Raw genomic sequence first — 20458 nt, 5'->3', positions numbered from 1 at the left:
TCAGACCGGTGGCTCAGTAGACCAGTGAATCAGAGCGCCGGAGGGGAGCAACGGGAGGAGACGTGACACAGGGGATGTAAAGCCATAACACATACATTTTTCCAGCAGCATAGTATGTTCGATAATGTCAAAAGCTGCACCATTTTGTTATACATTTCTCTCAGCCAATAATGAGTAATTTGTGTAAGTGCCATACATGTTGAATGCCCTTCCCTATAAGCGTGCTGAAAATCTGTTGTTAATTTGTTTATTGTGAAATAGCATTGTATCTGGTCAAACACGATTTTATTCCAAAAGATTACTAAGGGTTAGTGACAGGCTGATTGGTCTGCTGTCTGAGCCAGTAAAAGGTGCTTTGCTATTCTTGGGTAGCGGAATTACTTTTACTTCCCTCCAGGCCTAAGGGCAAACACTTTCCTGTAGGTCTAGATTGAAGAGATGGCAAATAGGAGTGGCAATATCGTCCGCTATTATCCTCAATAATTTACCATCAAAGTAAATCTATCTATTTCTGGTACTCCTGAAATTCTGTTTGTTGCCTAACATTTTTAAAGTTGGGATCAGTGTGTGTATGTGTGTTTATGAGAGAGGGGGAGAAAGAAAGTGTGTGAGTCTGTTTTTGTTTTTTGGGTCTGTTTCCCCCTCTCTCATAAACACACATACACACACTGATCCCAACTTTAAAAATGTCTGGGTCTGTTTTTTTATTTTTTTATTTAACCTTTATTTAACTAGGCAAGTCAGTTAAGAACAAATTCTTATTTACAATGACGGCCTACCCCAACGACGCTGGGCCAATTGTGCACCGCCCTATGGGACTCCCAATCACGGCTGGATTGTGATACAGTCTAGAATCGATCCAGGATCTGTAGTGAAGCCTCTAGCACTAAGATGCAGTGCCTTAGACCGCTGCGCCACAGCAGTGTTTACTGAGGAGTTAAGAAAGTTTCATGCAGGACCATGACACAACGTTCTGAGAACGTCCTAAAAACATATTTGGGGACGTCCCTGGAACAAACCAGGAACTAGACCAAACCTGCAGGGCACCCTGACTGTTTAAATTGAATTAATGTAAATGATGCCTTTCAAAGTAAAATATTCTAAATTACATTTGACACCTGGGTTTTCACGTGCTCAAATGTTGTCACGTGTAGTTTCATGTTATCACGTTTAAATGTTGCATCCCCATGTTGTCACGTTAATTTCACATGAGATCATGTTGTCACGTTGCTTTACATGTTGTCACGTTATCACATTAATTTCACATTAAATCACATATGATCACACAAGATTACATGTGTTCATGTGAAATTCATGTGGTTTTTCGGTAAGGAATGCATTATACTCTGAACAGCCTTAATTCGGCGTGGGAAGGACTCTACAAGGTGTCAAAAGCGTTCCACAGGTATGCTGGCCCATGTTGACTCCAATGCGTCCCACAGTTGTGTCAAGTTGGCTGGATGTCCTTTGGGTGATGGACCATTCTTGATATACACGGGAAACTGTTGAGCGTGAAAAACCCAGCAGCGTTTTGAAGTTCTTGACACAAACCTGTGCGCCTGGCACCTACTACCATACCCCGTTCAAAGGCACTAAATATTTTGTCTTGCCCATTCACCCTCTGAATGGCACACATAAACAATCGATGTCTCATTTGTCTCAAAGCTTAAAAATGCTTATTCAACCTGTCTCCCCCTCAGCTACACTGATTGAGCTGGATTTAACTGACATCAATAAAGGATCATAGCTTTCACCTGGATTCACCTGGTCAGTCTGTCATGGAATGAGCAGGTGTTCTTAATGTTTTGTATACTCAGTGTATATGTAAGCTTTTAAAGTATTCAGACATATAGAATGTTTTTTACAGCTTGAAATTGTTAAAGTATATATTACCTCTATCTACTTTTCAAGAGGTCATACTAAGTTGCTAACTTGAATGTGAGAGCCTTGATCAAAAGTTACACTAGGTTTTCAAGTACTTTGTGGTTATATTATCGATGTTCACAGACAGTATTAGTGTCATGAGCCTCTCACTCCACCGGGTTACCACCTTAATTTTCTTCCACTCTGCTCACCACTCTCTCTACTCAGCCTAACTAGCTCCACCTGTCCCTGCTCTGCTCGGCTCTAATTACTCTGCCAGCTGCGCTGCATTACCCACTAACCTCTCCCAGTATTTTAGGCCCTGTCTTTCAGCTCTCCGGTGTCAGATTGTCTGCAAAGCTCACACCTGGAACCTGTTTGCTCGCGCTTCTGGCTCACCCTGGTTTTGTGACCCCGGACCTGCCTGTTTTTTGGATACTCATCTGCCTCAGGAGATCCAGACCTGCTTCTGCCATTACGACTCCTGACTACTCTTCAATCCCGGTAACTCTGACCAGCCTTCTGCCTTGCTACTACGTATTTTGGATTTCCCTTGAACTGTACTGCTGCCTGGTTTCATTCCGCCCTGTTGTGTCTGTGTCTCCCCCCCCCCCAGGACTTCTGGACCACCCACCACCGGCTGCATAGGACACATCGCTGCCACTGGGGGGGGCACAGACCCAGCGCACTGGACGGGATCCCTGTTACCCCTGGAGCCTTCATTCACTCCCTACTTCCCTTTTCCCTTAAGTTTAATAAACTTTCTGGTGTGACGCAATTGTGGTCCTCTGGTCGTCTGTCTGAAACGTGACAGTACGATCTGACCATCATGGACTCAGCGCACACTTCCCCCGACATGGAAACCGAAGAACCTGAGCAACCCACCGCCATGCTACGCCTGGAACACACTGAGAGAGAGCTAGGCCGCATGAGCGGCGACATCACCTCTCTGCTTCAGGTCGGCCACCAACAGCATCAGCAGTTCCAGCAGCACCAGCAGCAGTCCCAGCAGCAGCAACAACAACTCGCCATGATCATTCAACTCCTCACCAACCTGACCCCAGCCAGTCTGCCCACCAGCCCTGCCCCCGAGTTACCTGCCCCGGTCATTGCAGCCGCTGCTCGAACCCAAGATTGGAAACCCCGAGCGGTTCAACGGCGATTCAACCCAGGTCCGGCCATTCCTGACTAGCTGCCGACTTCAGTTCTCCTTGCAGCCAAGGACCTTCGCCACGGAGGGGGCTAAAGTTGGGTATGCCATCACTCACCTGACGGGCCGAGCTCGACTCTGGGGAACAGCAGAGTTCGAACGTCAAACCCCCGCATGTGCAACCTTCGACCTGTTTGCTGAGGAGATGCTGAAGGTGTTTGACCTGGATTCACCAACCGCAGAGGCGTCTCGTGAACTGTTCAGTATTCGACAAGGCAGACGTACAGTCGCAGACCATTCCATCGACTTCCGAATCCTGGCTAGACGAAGTTCTTGGAACACATCATCGTTGGTGGACGCGTTCTTCCATAGTTTGGCTGACTATATCAAGGACGAGTTGGTCTCCCATGAACTGCCTTCCACTCTTGATGAAGCCATCGCACTGACTGTCAGGATCGACAGAAGGATACAGACCCGTCGTCGTGAGAGGGGGGCGCCAAGGTCCACCTACTACCGGCATTCGGAGAGATCCGACTGGGCTCCTGTCATCTACTGCCACTCACCCAGGTCAGCTTGATCAGTCTGAGCCTATGGAGATTGGGCGAGCCTCTCTCACTCCTGCAGAGCGCCAGCGACGCTTCACCTCAAACCTCTGCCTCTATTGTGGAGGTGATGGACATCGTGTGGTAACCTGCCCTTTAAAGGGCCGAAGCTCACCGGGCATAGGGGGAGTCCGGTTGAGTTCAATGACCATCCAGTCCTCCGACCGCAAACCCCTGCTGCAAGTTCACCTCCGCCTCTCTGACTCTACTCACACCCTGGCTGCTCTGGTGGATTCTGGCGCCGAAGCCAACATAATGGACATCAAGCTGGCACGCCAACTGGGACTGGAGAACCTCCGTTTGACACCTCCTATTCCTGCCCGGGCACTGGACGGACACTTACTCGGATCGGTCACTCATGTCACGGCCCCGGTCTCGATGGGTCTGTCCGGAAACCATCAAGAAACTATCCAGTTTCACCTGCTCCCCCTCTCCAGGCCAACCCCTCATCCTGGGTTACCCATGGCTCCGCCGGCACAACCCTCAGCTCGACTGGGTGACCGGGGTGATCAGGGAGTGGGGAGAGGACTGCCACCGAACCTGCCTGCTTGCTGCCGCACTACCCCCTCGGCCAGTACCTACTAACTCCGCTCCTGACCTCTCCAATGTCCCAGAATGCTACCATGGTCTCAGAGAGGTGTTTAACAAAGCTAGAGCCACACTCCTCAGATCCGTTGCCAGCTACACTACCGGGGCCAACCGTCGGAGAATTCCTGCTCCCACCTACCATGTTGGTCAAAGGGGTGTGGTTGTCATCGAAGAACCTGCCACTCAGGGTGGAGTCGCAGAAGCTGGCACCTCGGTTCATTGGCCCATTCCCTATCATAAGAGTGATTAGCCCAACTGCTGTCCGGCTCCAACTGCCTAATTCCCTGAGGGTGCACCCCACTTTCCATGTGTCTAAGATTAAGCCCATCCATGAGAGTCCGCTGGTCCCTGCTGCGCCTTGTCCTCCTCCTCCACGGCTCGTCGATGGTGGTCTGGTTTACACCGTCCGCCGCCTGCTTCGGTCCAGACGGAGGGGTAGGGGTCTCCAGTACCTCATTGACTGGGAGGGCTATGGACCTGAGGAAAGGACCTGGGTGCCAGCTAGTCGGATTGTGGATAGGACTCTCATCACCGCTTTCCACCAACGGCATCCTGATCAACCTGCAATCCGTAGGGGCCGCCCCAGAGGGGTCCCTAACCGTCCTGCCCGCTCGGCTTCCTGTCCTGTGCCTGATCCTGTCTCGGGACCTGTCCCATCTCCCGACCACGGCCCTCCGGCTTCCTCCGAGGATGAGGACGTTCACTCGGACCGTTCGGAGGAGTTCTAGCCCTCCTCCGGCTCCCCTCCTCCCGCCCGGCGTGGTGTTGCTCTTGGGACTTCTGGGGCCGTCCCTTGGGGGGGGGGTTCTGTCATGAGCCTCTCACTCCACCGGGTTACCACCTTAATTTTCTTCCACTCTGCTCACCACTCTCTCTACTCAGCCTAACTAGCTCCACCTGTCCCTGCTCTGCTCGGCTCTAATTACTCTGCCAGCTGCGCTGCATTACCCACTAACCTCTCCCAGTATTTTAGGCCCTGTCTTTCAGCTCTCCGGTGTCAGATTGTCTGCAAAGCTCACACCTGGAACCTGTTTGCTCGCGCTTCTGGCTCACCCTGGTTTTGTGACCCCGGACCTGCCTGTTTTTGGATACTCATCTGCCTCAGGAGATCCAGACCTGCTTCTGCCATTACGACTCCTGACTACTCTTCAATCCCGGTAACTCTGACCAGCCTTCTGCCTTGCTACTACGTATTTTGGATTTCCCTTGAACTGTACTGCTGCCTGGTTTCATTCCGCCCTGTTGTGTCTGTGTCTCCCCCCCCCCCAGGACTTCTGGACCACCCACCACCGGCTGCATAGGACACATCGCTGCCACTGGGGGGGGCACAGACCCAGCGCACTGGACGGGATCCCTGTTACCCCTGGAGCCTTCATTCACTCCCTACTTCCCTTTTCCCTTAAGTTTAATAAACTTTCTGGTGTGACGCAATTGTGGTCCTCTGGTCGTCTGTCTGAAACGTGACAATTAGCTAATAATACTGATGCTCATGGGCATATGTCAAGGGCATCATAGGTCAAGCTATACAATTCAGTATTCTGTACTTATTCACAAGTTTAGGGTCAACATACTTTTCAGTGTTTATGCCAACATAGTAGTAGCCTTCTTTACTTGCTTTTTGTCATGCTATAGAAAACATGTAATCAAACTGTTACATATTCAGGAAAAAGTAGTCATTTTGAAGCGTGTATTATTTTATATGTATGTAATCAATGCAAAAATAATGTTGTTTTGAGATATTCTGTTTATTGGTAAATTCAATGTAATATTTGTTAATGCCAAACTGTTAAGGGTCAAATGACTAATACCAACATTTTGTAATGAGTCTTTTGAAGACATTTTGTATCCTTTTTTTATTTGTATTTATTTATTATATACCATTTTACCATTTGTAATTGTTATAAACTCAGTTAATAAACAGATGACAGCACTCTATTCAGTATAACATTATAAGCAAGCTTTATGTTCATGACAGAAATATCTAAACTGTATAGCTTCCTTCACACTGACCTCATACAGAATCACACAACTAATACAGCATACACTTCAAACATTCACATACAGAAATATTACATCAAATTGGACAGCAAAGAAATAGAAAAGACTCTTCAATCCAGTGTTGTACATCCCATTTTAGCATGCAGCAGTCCAGTGAGTGTGTGAGAGCGACAGAATACTGCACAGGGATATTATAAGGTGTGTGTGAGTGAGTTAGGGGGAACAACTCAGGGAGGGATTTCTGGAGAAATGAAACTTACACCTTTAAAAAATGACAGCAGCGGCTCCTAGCCCCAGCTCATTGCACTCTAACCCCGAGACACAGAGCCAGGCCTGCCATCCTACACAGCTACCACTGGACTGACCTGACCCAATCTGGATGATGGGGCCTTGGACCCTGCTGCTCCTGCACCTACCCCTGGGTAAGCTCTGTTTTTTTAAGGGTGGTCTCTGGGGGGAAGGGGAAGGAGATATCTAGTCAGTTGCACAACTGGCTGCATTCAACGAAACCATTTAACCAAACCCTCAGTTGATTTTCAGTGATTGATTGGGTAATGCATTTTACTCTCTGGTGAGGACTGCAGTATTTAATGCAGGATGTTCCTCTTGCAAGTTGCAACTCTTGAAGGAGGGCTGTATAATGTACTGTATATTGACACACAGCTTCCCTTATCTACAGTGTCTTATCTTCATTGTTTGTATTATTTGAAACATAATTTTCTGGAAATGTTTGATGTGTTTTCGTTTGCATTGTGTCTGGTACTAATCTTTTGCTCTGCTAAAATACCTGTCTCTCTGGCTGTCCTGTTCTGTGTCTGTCTATCATTTGGGATTAGTTTTTGTCTGTGTGTCTCACTCTGTCTGTCTGTCTATCTGTTTGTGTGGATGTTCCAGTGGTGTCCATGCTCCCAGCCCCTACCAACGTGTCCATCGTCTCCTTCAACCTGGAGCACACTCTGACCTGGCTGCCCGGTCCAGGGACTCCTGCCAACACACATTTCATAGTTCAGTGCCTCAGGTTAGCTCACACTTACACTTCAGTCCCCTGCATTCATTTCACTTATCCTTATACGTAGCTGCTGAGTAAGCACTTTCTTTTCAGGTAGGCTTCCATGATGATCTAATGCTTTAATTTCATCTGTTTAAGTGGTCAAGGCAAATACTGAATCACTGCAATTGTGCAATGTAGAGCAGTGTAGATATTATCATCAGTGTTACATTTGCTTGGCTTTTTCCCCTCTATTTCTCTCTCTTTTTCTCTCTCTCTCATTTCAATTTCTATTCAATTTCAATTGCTTTATTGGGCATGACGTAACAATGTACATAATGCCAAAGTGTACTTTGGAAATTGAATAATTCATTAATAATATCAATAACATCATAAAAAATTATCAAACAGGACAATCAGTAACAACAATAATCAAGGGTGGGGGGGGGGTAGAGTTTTATTAGATATGGAAATCAGTAAGTAAATAAATAACTTGAAGACATGTGCAGGTTGGTTTGTCAGACACTGTCCCTCATTTTACTACATTTTAGTCATTTAGCAGAGACTTACAGGAGCAATTAGGGTTAAGTGCCTTGCTCAAGTGCACATTGACAGATTTTTCACCTAGTTGGCTCTGGGATTTGAACCAGCAACCTTTCGGTTACTGGCCCAATGCTCTTAACTGCTCGGCTACCTGACGCCCAGCAATGGAGTGCGCTGCCAACCTACAGCTCTGCGTCCTCCCCCATCAGGATGGGTAGCATCTTCTCATCAGAGAGGTCTTGGAAACCTTAAATTATGATTTCAAATTTGGCTAAATGAAACTCTCTAATTGCTTTATATCTCTTCCCCTCCTCCAGGAAGAACTCATGGCAGCTTGTGAAGGGTTGTGCCAGGTTGAAGACCAGCCAGTCATGTGACCTCACTAACACGTTCAAGGATTCCTTCCGTCATTACAAAGCCCGTGTTCAGGCCTTCACCCCGACTCAGAAGTCCAACTGGTCCCTCTCTATGCTCTTCTACCCCTTGACTGACAGTGAGACGCTCTTACTGTACCTTTTCCCCTCCATTTCAGTCCTCTTTTCTTTTCATTGGAATAACGCGGCTCACTAGACAAAATGCATGTTGAGAATGGTATTTGAGTGAAACGTTAGTCTACTCTTCTTTTATATTTGGAAATGGAAAAATATTGTCCATTCTAGTGGTCCTCGTTACATCAGTTTGCTGATGTAATTGACCTGTATAGAATCATTCAGTCTTCACTGTAACCTCTGACCCCTGCTGTTGCAGCGTTGCTGGGCCCTCTAGTGGTGTCCTTGTCCGGCTGTGGGAACTGCCTGCTCCTGCAGGTAACTCCCCCCACATCCAGGGGCCTGCAGCGCTCCCTGTCCCTCACACAGCTCCTCTACAGGCAGTTCACCTGCCAGGTGCGCCGGACCAGGGACGGATCTCAGGTAGGACTTGAGATTGGTCGTTCAAAATGTGACTACCAATGGGGTCTGCTTACAGCTTTGATCTTACACACATTCTGATACCTTGCCCTGTCACGTTGGGTTTGACCTCCTATCTGCATAATTTCAAGTTTTTTTATTTTTTTTACAGTGTAAAGATACGTGAAATGACATAAACCTAGAAAAGAAAGCAAGTTCTGATAATGTGGTCAAACCCACATACATTCTATTTGAATAGAACCTGAGAATAACATCAGGGCATTGATGAGAAAGTAGATCAGTATCTGTCTAATATAAGAATTTAATAAGGCACATTTTTCCTCTCTGAGGGTTGTTTATCTTTCGTACTGCAGATGTAGATACATGTGGTTTTGCCCACACCTTCCTCTCAGGAGCACACAGTCTGGTTTGTGTTCGAGGAAACTCGCCTTTTACTCTGAGAAAAAGTATGCCTACACAGGTTCAGGGGGAGGGGGCTCTTCCCCCCCATCTCTTTGTCAGTTATCTCATCTCCCCATCTCTAACCCACAGTTATTTGTCAATGCGGTAGAGACACAGTGAATCTAATACAAGACAACAATGAATGAACAAAACAGTAGTCATAGGACTAATATCTCAATGAGATATTGGTATTATAGCTACACACATGGCTATGAATTAGACCATTATGATCAATGATCAATGTGGATTACTTATCCAAAGCATTACAGCATGGTAAAATGGGTCTATAAACATTATATAAACATTGTGACAATGTCTCTGCCTTTTTGCAGTTCAGCATGTGGGTCACCTCCACTGAGGAGACTGTGATTGGCTACCTGGAGCCAGGGGCGGAGTATTGCGTGACTGTCGCCCCGTCTACGACCTTTAACCCTCACTCAGTCCCCTCTGAGCCCCACTGTGCCTTCACCAGCCCTACTGCTGCCAACACAGGTACAGTACCAGGGCCTAACAGCACAGCTAAGAGACCACACAGTGTAGTACAACATAGCAATACAGCACTGGTAAATCAGTCATACACAACAGGCACAGCCATTATTTTACATCAGTGTTTACATCTGTTAGCAATTATAGCCCCTAACCCTTGGTGTCTGTCTGTCCCCCAGTGCCTGTGGTTCTGAGTGTACTGTGTGCCTTTAGCCTCCTGGTGGTGCTCCTCTGTGGAGTGGTGGTCTACAGTGGTCGCCTGCTCTGTCTGCACAAACCTCTCCCCAGAACACTGGTACTATTGCCATGATTCAACTGCACAGCAAAATTTGATCGGTAAATTGAACACTGCGGGTGTTCAATTTCACACCTTTGAAGTGTTAAATGAGGACCACCAGAAAGTGTTGAATTTACACTTTTCAAAATGTTGCCGTTTAACACTGATTCTTTGCAACATCAGTGGCATTAAAATGTTACACTAACTTAGTATTAAAGTTACACTGTTATGGTGTTTACTAATACCTTGTATTTAACACTTCACTGTTATGGTGTTCACCTTTCCCTTTACAACAAATTCTTAAGTGTTAAATCAACACTGACAGTTTTTAATTTAAAACTGGTCTGGTGTCTATACGGGTCCACACTTTTCAGTGTTAAATTAACACACTGCTTAGTGTATAGCCTTATTTGCATATTTCCCTGAGTGCCTTGCTTTTCAAGTGAATTGTAAAGTTACAACCCATTACTGTATTTGTTAGTGACAGAGACACGGTTGTTGCATTCATCCATTTTCAGTCCTGTGGCCTTCACCAAGTGAGATCCTAAGCAAATATGTTATCATTAAAATGCAATTATTTAACACAATACAACACATAATTCATAAGGCCTGATTTTGAGGGTCTAGTTTTACACTAATACAGTGGCCAAAAAGTAATGGTTTACAGGCAAAATCAGGCCTGCAAGTCACATTATGTTTGCTTGTAAAGTGATGTAATTCCTATTGGAATCCAACCAGAGTGGGGATATCCAACATTTGGAATTTTTATTCACCCGCAACTTGCGTTCAGGGTTGGGACTACCTTAAGCATCTAAACTGGAACTTGCATTTCAGTAACGGGTGCAATAAGTCCAAATAACAGATTGGATTACCTTAGAAAAATGCATGTTATTTATATAAGCATAAGATTAATTAATCAACACCTGCAATAGGGCATGCTGGGAAATATGATAATGATGGGCGTGGTGTTGGTTTAACACTGGTTATTAACACCAACACTAGGGTTATTTTACACCAATGAGTGTTAATGTAACACTTACAGAGTTAATTTAACACCTGAATCAACACTAGAAATGTTACAATGAAAAATCAACACTAGGTAACACTGGTTAATTTGACACCCTGTACAGTATTTTTTAACAGTCTGTTCATAGTAACACAATGTAACACCATATCAACACCACAACTGCTTACATCAGGATATGTACACGGACAATTTTGCTGTGTATCTACTGAAACTTTGCCTGACTCCAATTTAATTCAAAACAGATTATGCATTCACTCAGGGGGAAAGGAAATTCCATCAACATCATTATAATGATTTTTATATTACCTCTTCCGTGGCTTAACACCAAACCCTTTTTGGCGCTACTCTCTCTGCCTGCAGTCCTCTGTTCCCTTCTGTGGTGATGGTCAGATGCCTACAGATCCCTAGCCTGACCCTTTCAACCTGCTCTCAGTCCTGCCTGGGGTTGGACCCCAATCACCATGACTTTGTCCCTCCCAGGCCATACACAGGGGAGGAGAGTGTCGAGGCAGAAGATGATGATGAAGGCTATGGACTGGTGGCGTTCTCCTTGAGATCAAATACATATTTAACCCACAATTATCCACTGATAAGATTATAAAAAATCATTGGTTTATATTTCTGTCTGGGTCATGACAAAATTATATTCTTATTTTTTTGTGAATAAGGCTACTTTGTGATTGATTATTACCATGTAATGTAATAATGTGGTCCTCTGTAGCTCAATTGGTAGAGCATGGCGCTTGTAACACCAGGGTAGTGGGTTCGATCCCCGGGACCACCCATACGTAAAAATGTATGCACACATAAAGCGTCTGCTAAATGGCATATTATTATTTATTATTATATGTAAAAAATTTAAAAAAAGGCATAGGCAGGCCTATAGAGTATATTGTCATGTAAAACAAAATGTGAAATGTATGTCGATTTGTCTTTAAATGTATTGAACTGTGTCATATTCAACAAGTACTTTAGGTTTAATTATAGACCTATAATAAAAGGAGGAAATTGAATACTTTTTATTGCAATGCTTTATTATTGACACTGAATGTAGCGAAGCTAGGAAATGCCTAGCGCGTGTCACGTGTTTGGTTTCCCCGAAACCATACGTTTGGTGTTCTGTATTCATGCGCAGCGTAGTTACGCATTCCCCGCAGTTCTCAGACCATTCAGAAAGTCGGCTACACATCAAACTCTCAAGAGCAGCCACAAGAAAAATATAGCCAACAGAACATTTTAGTGTCATTGGATTAGACTGAAAATCTCTTGGGAAACATGCAATCTACAGTTTTTACTATCTTGTTTGTTAAATTGTGTTTAACTTTACATGGAATGACAGGTCAGTATTCTGCTCTTGGTCTTACCATAGTCTAGATCGCATAGCCTACCAACTGTGCTGTCAAGCGATTGGCTATGTTTGTAGGTGAAGGTTTTAAACCTCCTTTTGTAGATATTCCTTTATAATTTCAGTCTATTATACATTTATTTAACACTCTCATACGTACACTCTATTGTATTGCCAATTGTGGGAACCAATGGAAACACTTGACATTTATCATCGTCATTACTGTAAATCATTTCTTACTTCCTTCTCTGTAACATACAGGAGCAAATTTGCTCAAGAGTGTTTATCTCTATGAAGCGGGCTTCATTTCTCTAGTACCTCTTAAAATAGTCTAAGGCAGGTACAATACTATTTCCCCCCACCTGCTGCATGATGTACATCAGTGGTTCCCAACCTTTTTCGGTTACTGTACCACCAACTGAATTTTGCTCTGCCCTGAGTACCCCTGAAGTACCACTTCATGTACATTTTACCAGTAGGTCTCATGAGTCTGTGGATGGGCCGAGTACCCCCAGGGGTCCTAGTACCCCTGGTTGGGAACCACTGAAGTACAGTATATTGTCAGTATGTTCAAATGTGTATCTCGGGGCTTTACAGCAGTGTTAGCTGAACTTCCAAGTCCCAGTAACATCAGGATTAACTCGGTCAACATGGGACTAGTGTTGGAGTGGGATGCCCCTCAGAACCACACAGAAAACATAACCTACAGAGCAGAGTACAGGTGAGTGGAGACCGTGGTAATATGAAAAACAACACAATGGAGCAAAGTGAGGGTGACACATTGAAATATGAGGAACTTCCTCCTGTGGGTGCTGGGAAAGAGGAGAACTGACACACCTACAAGTAGACTTTACCAGTAGACTCTCTCTGTTTCATACACACGCACTCACACTCTGGCGTACTCTTTGTACCTACACACATTCATACTTGTCTCATACATTATACTTGCTCACACTGACACACACACACCCACAACAACACGCACTCAGTATATTTTTAAGAAATGGGTGCAACTATTTCACTCCTATTTCACTTTGGATCGTTCCACCTTAAAAAGCACAAGAAAGAGGATTTTGACACCCACCATCTCAGATTGTTCTGAAATTGTTTTTGTTAGATACAAATAAGATTAGCATTACTGCAAAATACGTTCGTTGAAATATAATTTGATCTCTGAGAAATTAAGCTAATTGGCCATTTTAATTCATAGGATTCATATTCAATAAATATAGGACCAAACATCTGATTTGGACCTTTTTTTTTTTAAACAATAGGCATAACATTGCTGGACTGGCTGTGTTTGGAGAACCATAGGGTGTACACCCAGACTTGAACACAGTACCTGGTCCATGGCTCAAGCACCAAGACCACTTTACGCAGCGGGTTGCCATTCATCCTTTTGGCCTGAGGGAGGCAATAGAGAAGTAGTGGGGATCGACAGCGCCATAGACTATCCCACCCACAGTCATAACAGTTACCACTGGCAGATGTAAAAGTAGTTGATGTGCTCTGACTCTAAACCCAGAGGGTTCCCCCTAAATGCAACATAGTGAAACTTTGGGGGGTAATGCTCTAAGTAATGCTAATTTCACCATAATTTTTTCTAACAATGATCAATACATGAGGAATACAAATAAATGATCAAAAGCCACCCACGGACCCCCAACCAAACCCACCACAACAAGGAGTATACAGTTGCGGCTCTGAGTATTGTTTCTTCATCCAATGCAATGTTTTCTCAGTGAATGTATTATTATTAATTTTTTTCGTTAAGAGAAATTAGTAACTGAAGTTGTTAGGTTTATGTCCTATCCTACATCCTGATATTACCAGGTTCTGACCACTAGATGGTGCTGTTCCTGCTACTAGGTGATTGAAAAAATATATATACCGCCCCCATCAATGTTAATGGCATAGATCACCCAAATTACAAAATGGCATATTGGTTTCCTTATCCTGTAAGCAGTTTATGGACAAGGTATGACAGCAACCCATGCTTTGGTTTTGTTTACCTGGCCACTGTTTCAAATGCTAACTTATTGTCCCGCTAAATTGTGAATTTTTCTCCCAGTGTCTGTTGGAAAGCAGACTGAACCAGGTTTTCCTCTAGGATTTTGCCTGTGCCTGTATTCTGTTTATTTTTATCCCAAAAAACTCCCTAGTCCTTGCCGATGACAAGCATACCCATAACATGATGCAGCCACCACCATGCTTGAAAATATGAAGAGTGGTACTCAGTGATATGTTGGATTTGCCCCAAACATAACGCTTTATATTGAGGACATCAAGTTAAATTATTTGCCGCATTTTTTTGCAGTTTTACTTTAGTGCCTTTTTGCAAACAGGATACATGTTTTGGAATATTTTTATTCTGTACAGGCTTTCTTCTTTTCACTCTGTCATTTAGGTTAGTATTTTGGAGTAATTACAATATTGTTGACCCATCCTCAGTTTTCTTGGTGAAATCCCTGAGCGGTTTCATTCCTCTCCGGCAACTTAGTTAGGAAGGACACCTTTATCTTTGTAGTGACTGGGTGTATTGATACACCATCCACCTAATCCTGCCTAATGAGCGTCCGGCCGTGCTGGTAATAATATTCTACTGCAATAACTACGATGCCATGTTTTGATACAGGAGCTTGGTCAGCAGCTATTTGGTTGTATGTTGGAACACAACAGCCCAAAGCTGTGACTTCACCAGTCATCTAAACCAATATGGAGTGTACAATTTTCAAGTGAGGGCAGAACGAAAGGGGGACACATCTCACTGGATGGTGACTAAGCAGTTTGTCATGGATAAACACAGTGAGTTTATACCCATCTCCGTAACAGCTTTGACAGATGTTAAGGGTATGAAAATGTATTAACAAGCACTCTTCAGCCAGAGGTTGGGTAAAACACAGTGTGTGACTGTGAATAAAGACTGGAGCCTGACAGAATTGCCTCTTTAATAGACTAGTCTATGGTTATCAGCTAGCAAGTGTAATTTCTTTAACCCTCCTCACCTGAGAGGTGTTCACTTCCTGTAGGTTACTTCCTTTCATATGTCTCTCTACAGCCACGCTAGGCCCTCCCGGTGTGACGCTTGTCTCCAGTGGTGCTGACATTGAAGTGAGCATCAAAGACCCAGTGCTCAGGATCTCTGAGTTCAAAGACATCTACAGCCACGCAACCTTTAACATCACCTACTGGAAAGAGGGCCAGGAGGAGAAGGTATGGTGACCATTTTACTTACCATTTCTTTCATCAAGGGATCTGATAATGTTAAAACAAAGAAAAACAGACTTTGTTTTATTACCTTTTAATTTGGCATGAGCACAACCAGTCCTGATGTTTTCATCTTATTGTCAAACAAATCACTTCAAAAAGTAGACTACTTGCGCATGTTCGTCCACTCCAAAATAGTTCCAGCATCCAAACAGTGCACTGTGCACTTGCGCCATTTGATGAATGGAAAGAGACATCTTTTACAAAACACCAAAACGTTTTATGACATTCGGCGATTATCATTGGGTCTACACTCATGTAGCCTGAATTAATTGATGCGTCTTGCTGACATAAGGACATTTTTTTTGTAGAAAGAAAGTTTGGACACCTGAAAAGGGGCTGAGATACGGGACTGTCCCGGGAAGACAAGTGCAGCCACATGGATTATTTTTTTAAAAACCATGACACAGGTGGGGGTGTTAATTTAATTTGGAATAAGCTTTTATTTTAATATTTACCACTGTAGCACTACAAATTGCATTTTAAACAAATAAAATAATGGTGAAATTAGCATTACTTAGAGCATTACCCCCCAAAGTTTCACTATGTTGCATTTAGGGCAGCCCTCTGGGTTTAGAGTCAGAGCACATCAACTACTTTTACATCTGCCAGTGGTAACTGTTATGACTGTGGGTGGGATAGTCTATGGCGCTGTCGATCCTCACTACTTCTCTATCGCCTCCCTCAGGCCAAAAGGACGAATGACACCCAGCTGCGTAAAGTGGTCTTGGCACTGGAGCCATGGACCAGGTACTGTGTTCAAGTCTGGGCGTACACCCTGAGGTTCTCCAAACACAGCCAGCCCAGCAATGTTACGTGTGAGAGCACCGGTAAGGGTGAGCCCCATTTCTCTCGCTCTCTTTCTGCCTCTCTCGCTCTCTCTTCCTCCCTTTCATCGGTTAAACACAAATTATGAGGATTTGATTAGATTGCTGCCTTCAGTGCTTCTCCAAGTACAAGTCCCCCCCGCTCAACTAAATTATTCCTCCCTGGTGTCCTTTTTCCAACCCCAACCACTCCACAGGCAATGACAGGCCCTGGGTGGTAGCCCTGGTGATGGCTGTGGCAGTGGCCCTGCTGGCCTTGGCCTTCTGGTACTGCTACTGGGTGGTCCACTTCCTCAGACCCAAGGACAAGTTGCCTGAACATTTCACAGAGGTCAGTAGTATGACGCATGATCAGTGTGTTTTAATGAATAATAGACTGTGTTTCTTTGTGTGTAGCAGTGGAGGCTGCTAAGGGGAGGACAGCCCATAATAATGTTGTTCTCTGTAACACAATTAAGTTGAATTCTATTCTATGCAGTTGCTGTTGGATCCCCCGTGCTCCTCCATCCTGGCCATGCAGAGCAGCCCCCAGCCTGAGAAGGTGTACCACAAGGTCAGCATCATGCCAGGTGGGGCAGAGACCTAGGAGAGCTCTATCTGGGGGTTGGAAGAACGTAATACACACAGACTGGCAGACAACACTGTGTTCAAGAGTATCAAAACTGTGATGTATCGTGTGAATTGCGACTGACAGATCTACAAATAATATTGAGAAGTTATTTATGATGCAAGGTGATTTGTTGATCAGTCAGTCTTGACTCGCCTTTAAAGCCGGCTGCAATGTCGAACGCGCCCAATCACAAAGATGTTGAAGTGGATGGGGAAGATATGGGTCAAAAAGAGGAAGAGAGTAGACCGATGTGAAGGAAGAAAAGAGGACAAGGACTAAAATGGATGGCAGAAAAGAGGATATGTATCTTACTGAGAACAGAGAAATAATATTCTAACTGACATCAGGGATTTAGTGATTTATTAATCACTATGATGAAATGCTAAGAGAGCTACTTATTGTAATGTATTTATTTATGTGACCTTTATGTGTATGATAATGATCAATATTGCCTATCATTCATTATGGCCATGCATGATAAGCCTATACTGGCATTTTTGGGGTATCATGGTATAGGGCAAAGGAATGGTTCAACCACTATGTCATCAGAGAGAGTTCTAATGTTTAACTGACTTACAACACAGTCCAAATGGCACAGGACCAGGGGGGGAGTATTACATGGTCTCAGTGTTTATGCCTTGATGCACTCTGTGTTTATAAAGAATATTTAAAGGACCAATGCAGCCATTTTTATCTAAATATCAAAATCATTTCTGATTAACAATGAAAACAATCACAGTAAGGTACTTCAATTAAAATGGTTAAAAATAAACATTGCTTTTTAGCAAAGAGCAATTTCTCAAGCAAGAATTTTGCTAGGACTGTCTGGGAGTGGTGGAGGGGAAAACAGAAAATTAACTGTTATTGGCAGAGAGGTTTGGAACTCTCTTTCTTATTGGTCTATAAACGACTTTACCATATGGTGATGTCAACATGGATGGCCAAAACTCCATCCCACATAAACAGGCTGACATTTCAGGCGGTCTTTTCAAACAGCTCTTATACTAAAAGGGCATTATCATCATTTTCATAATTTCACAGTATTATTCCAACCTCATAGTGTGGAAATATAAAACACAGGAAACTCACGTTTTTTATTGCATTGGGCCTTTAACAGTTGAAGGTACTCCATTGGCACTTGGAAGATGTCCTTTTTACACGTGTTGTTTATTAAAACATATTAAGTCATGTTTTATAGACTTTTGACCATTTGTATTGTGGGAGACCACACACACACACACACACAAACAAATAAAAAATGTGCCCAACAGTTAATGAATCAACCTATTATAATTATGATATTTTGTCCTAGCTTCTCAAAGCCTCCTGATCTCTCGAGCTTACATTAAACGCTGCATGCAGCTGTAATCAGTCTAGTAATTCGTAGGCTAATTTTGTCCAGTCTATAACTTAAACTTCAATAGATTTTCAACAGAGGAAAAATTACATCAGGAGCATGCTCAGTGAAGAGCCATATTCCCACCCACTTGGGAGCTAGGCCCACCAACTGGGGAGCCAGGTCCAGCCAATCAGAATGCATTTTTCCCCACAAAAGGTATTTATTACAGACAGAAATACTCCTCAGTTTCATCAGCTGTCCTGGTGGCTGGTCTCAGACGATCCCGCAGGTGAAGAAGCCTGATGTAGAGGTCCTGGGCTGGGGTGGTAACATGTGGTCTGCGGTTGTGAGGCCGGTTGGACGTACTGCCAAATTCTCTAAAACGATGTTGGAGGCGGCTTATGGTAGAGAAATTAACATTACATTCTCTGGCAACAGCTCTGGTGGACATTCCTGCAGTCAGCATGCCAATTGCACATTCCCTCAAAACTTGAGACATCTGTGGCATTGTGTTGTGTGACAAAACTGCAGATTTTAGAGTGGCCTTTTATTGTCCCCAGCACAAGGTGCACATGTGTAATGATCATGCTGTTTAATCAGCTTCTTGATATGCCATACTTGTCAGGTGGATGGATTATCTTGGCAAAGGACAAATGCTCACTAACAGGAACAGGGATGTAAACAAATATGTGCACAAAATTTGAGAGAAATAAGCTTTTTGTGCGTATGGAACATTTCTGGGATCTTTTATTTCAGCTCATGATACATGGGACCAACACTTTTCATGTTGCGTTAGTATTTTTATTCAGTATACATCTTTATCCTTACATCCTTATAATCTAATTACATAGGCCTACATGTGATCCAAATGTCTAACATAAATAAATGAAATGTCCTACTTGCGACAACAAAGCTAATGTATTTATCTAGACGTTACTGTAATGTTGTGTCCCATGTTATAACCTACAATTTGTATTTTCTGTAATATTGTTGTCACCAAACAAATTCAAATTTGTTGATTGTCTATTAAGTGTGAATAAAATGGAATACATATTATAGGCTACACATGGGTTATTGTAGGGGATTTCTACACTAGCAATTTTTGGAGGCTTAATCTATGTCTGCTAAACCGGCCCGTAATGAGAAAGTACCCCAGACACCAGTTGTGGGGTCAATACCAAGTGCATTTGACGGCTTGGCATATTGCTTGGCATATTGTTTACCCAGTAGCTTATGTGAACTGAAAGTATTCACACCCCTTGACTTATTCCACATTTTGTTGTGTTACAGCCTGAATTCAAATGGATTAAATATATTTTTTTCCTCACACATCTACACACAATACTACGTAATGACAAAATGAAAACATGTTTTTAGACATTTTAGCAAATTTATTGAAAATGAAATGCAGAAATATCTCATTTACATAAGTATTCACAACCCTGTGTCAATAATTTGTAGAAGCACCTTTGGCAGCAAATACAGCTGTGAATAATTCTGGATAAGTCTCTAAGAGCTTTCCACACCTGGATTGTGCAACATTTGGCCATTATTATTTTCAAAATTCTGTCAAATTGGTTGTTGATTATTGCTAGACAACCATTTTTAGGTCTTGCCATAGATTTTCAAGTATAATTAAGTCAAAACTGTAACTCGGCCACTCAGGAACTTTCAGTGTCTTCTTGGTAAGCAACTCCAGTGTATATTTGGCCTTGTGTTTTAGGTTATTGTCCTGCTGAAAGGTGAATTAAACTCCCAGTGTCTGGTGGAAAGCAGACTGAACCAGGTTTTCCTCTAGGACTTTGCCTGTGCTTAGCTCCATTCCATTCCTTTTTTATCTCCCCAGTCCTTAACAATTACAAGCATACCCATAACATGATGCAGCAACCACTATGCTTGAAAATATGGGGAGTGGTACTCAGTAATGTCTTGTATTGGATTTGTCACAAACATAACACTTTGTATTCAGGACAAAAAGTTAATTGCTTTGCCACATCTTTTGCAGTTTTACTTTAGTGCCTTATTGCAAACAGGATGCATGTTTTGGAATATTTTTATTATGTACAGGCTTCCTTCTTTTCACTCTGTCAATTAGGTTAATATTGTGGAGTAACTACAAGGTCGTTGATCCATCCACAGTTTTCTCCTATCACAGCCATTAAACTCTGTCACTGTTTAAAGTCACCATTGGCCTCATGG

The 20458-nt window shown here is 43.5% G+C and overlaps 2 protein-coding genes across 3 annotated transcripts; both read left to right on the top strand.

Moving 5' to 3' along the window:
* Nucleotides 1-6583: 6583 nt before the first annotated feature.
* On the top strand, nucleotides 6584-9877 carry LOC121548419 (interferon alpha/beta receptor 2). The gene is made up of 6 exons (XM_041859852.1): nucleotides 6584-6623; nucleotides 7096-7219; nucleotides 8050-8225; nucleotides 8480-8643; nucleotides 9414-9573; nucleotides 9747-9877. The coding sequence occupies exons 1-6, from the start codon at nucleotides 6584-6586 to the stop codon at nucleotides 9875-9877; spliced, it is 795 nt and encodes a 264-aa protein (XP_041715786.1).
* Nucleotides 9878-12045: 2168 nt separating this feature from the next.
* LOC121552828 (interleukin-10 receptor subunit beta) lies at nucleotides 12046-17709 on the top strand. Of its 2 annotated transcripts, none has more exons than XM_041865901.1 (7): nucleotides 12046-12210; nucleotides 12814-12937; nucleotides 14852-15021; nucleotides 15275-15429; nucleotides 16172-16313; nucleotides 16508-16641; nucleotides 16789-17709. In XM_041865901.1, the coding sequence occupies exons 1-7, from the start codon at nucleotides 12147-12149 to the stop codon at nucleotides 16894-16896; spliced, it is 897 nt and encodes a 298-aa protein (XP_041721835.1). In that variant the 5' UTR covers nucleotides 12046-12146; the 3' UTR covers nucleotides 16897-17709. The 2 variants fall into 2 exon arrangements, with proteins under 2 accessions (XP_041721835.1, XP_041721827.1); XM_041865893.1 differs by having other exon boundaries at nucleotides 16172-16319.
* The last annotated feature ends 2749 nt before the right edge of the window (nucleotides 17710-20458 follow it).

The sequence above is a fragment of the Coregonus clupeaformis genome, chromosome 4, assembly GCF_020615455.1.
Source record: "Coregonus clupeaformis isolate EN_2021a chromosome 4, ASM2061545v1, whole genome shotgun sequence".
In the NCBI taxonomy this organism is placed as follows: domain Eukaryota; kingdom Metazoa; phylum Chordata; class Actinopteri; order Salmoniformes; family Salmonidae; genus Coregonus; species Coregonus clupeaformis.
The sequence above is the reverse complement of the archived record's forward strand: the minus strand, read 5'-3'. Positions and strand labels throughout refer to the sequence as shown.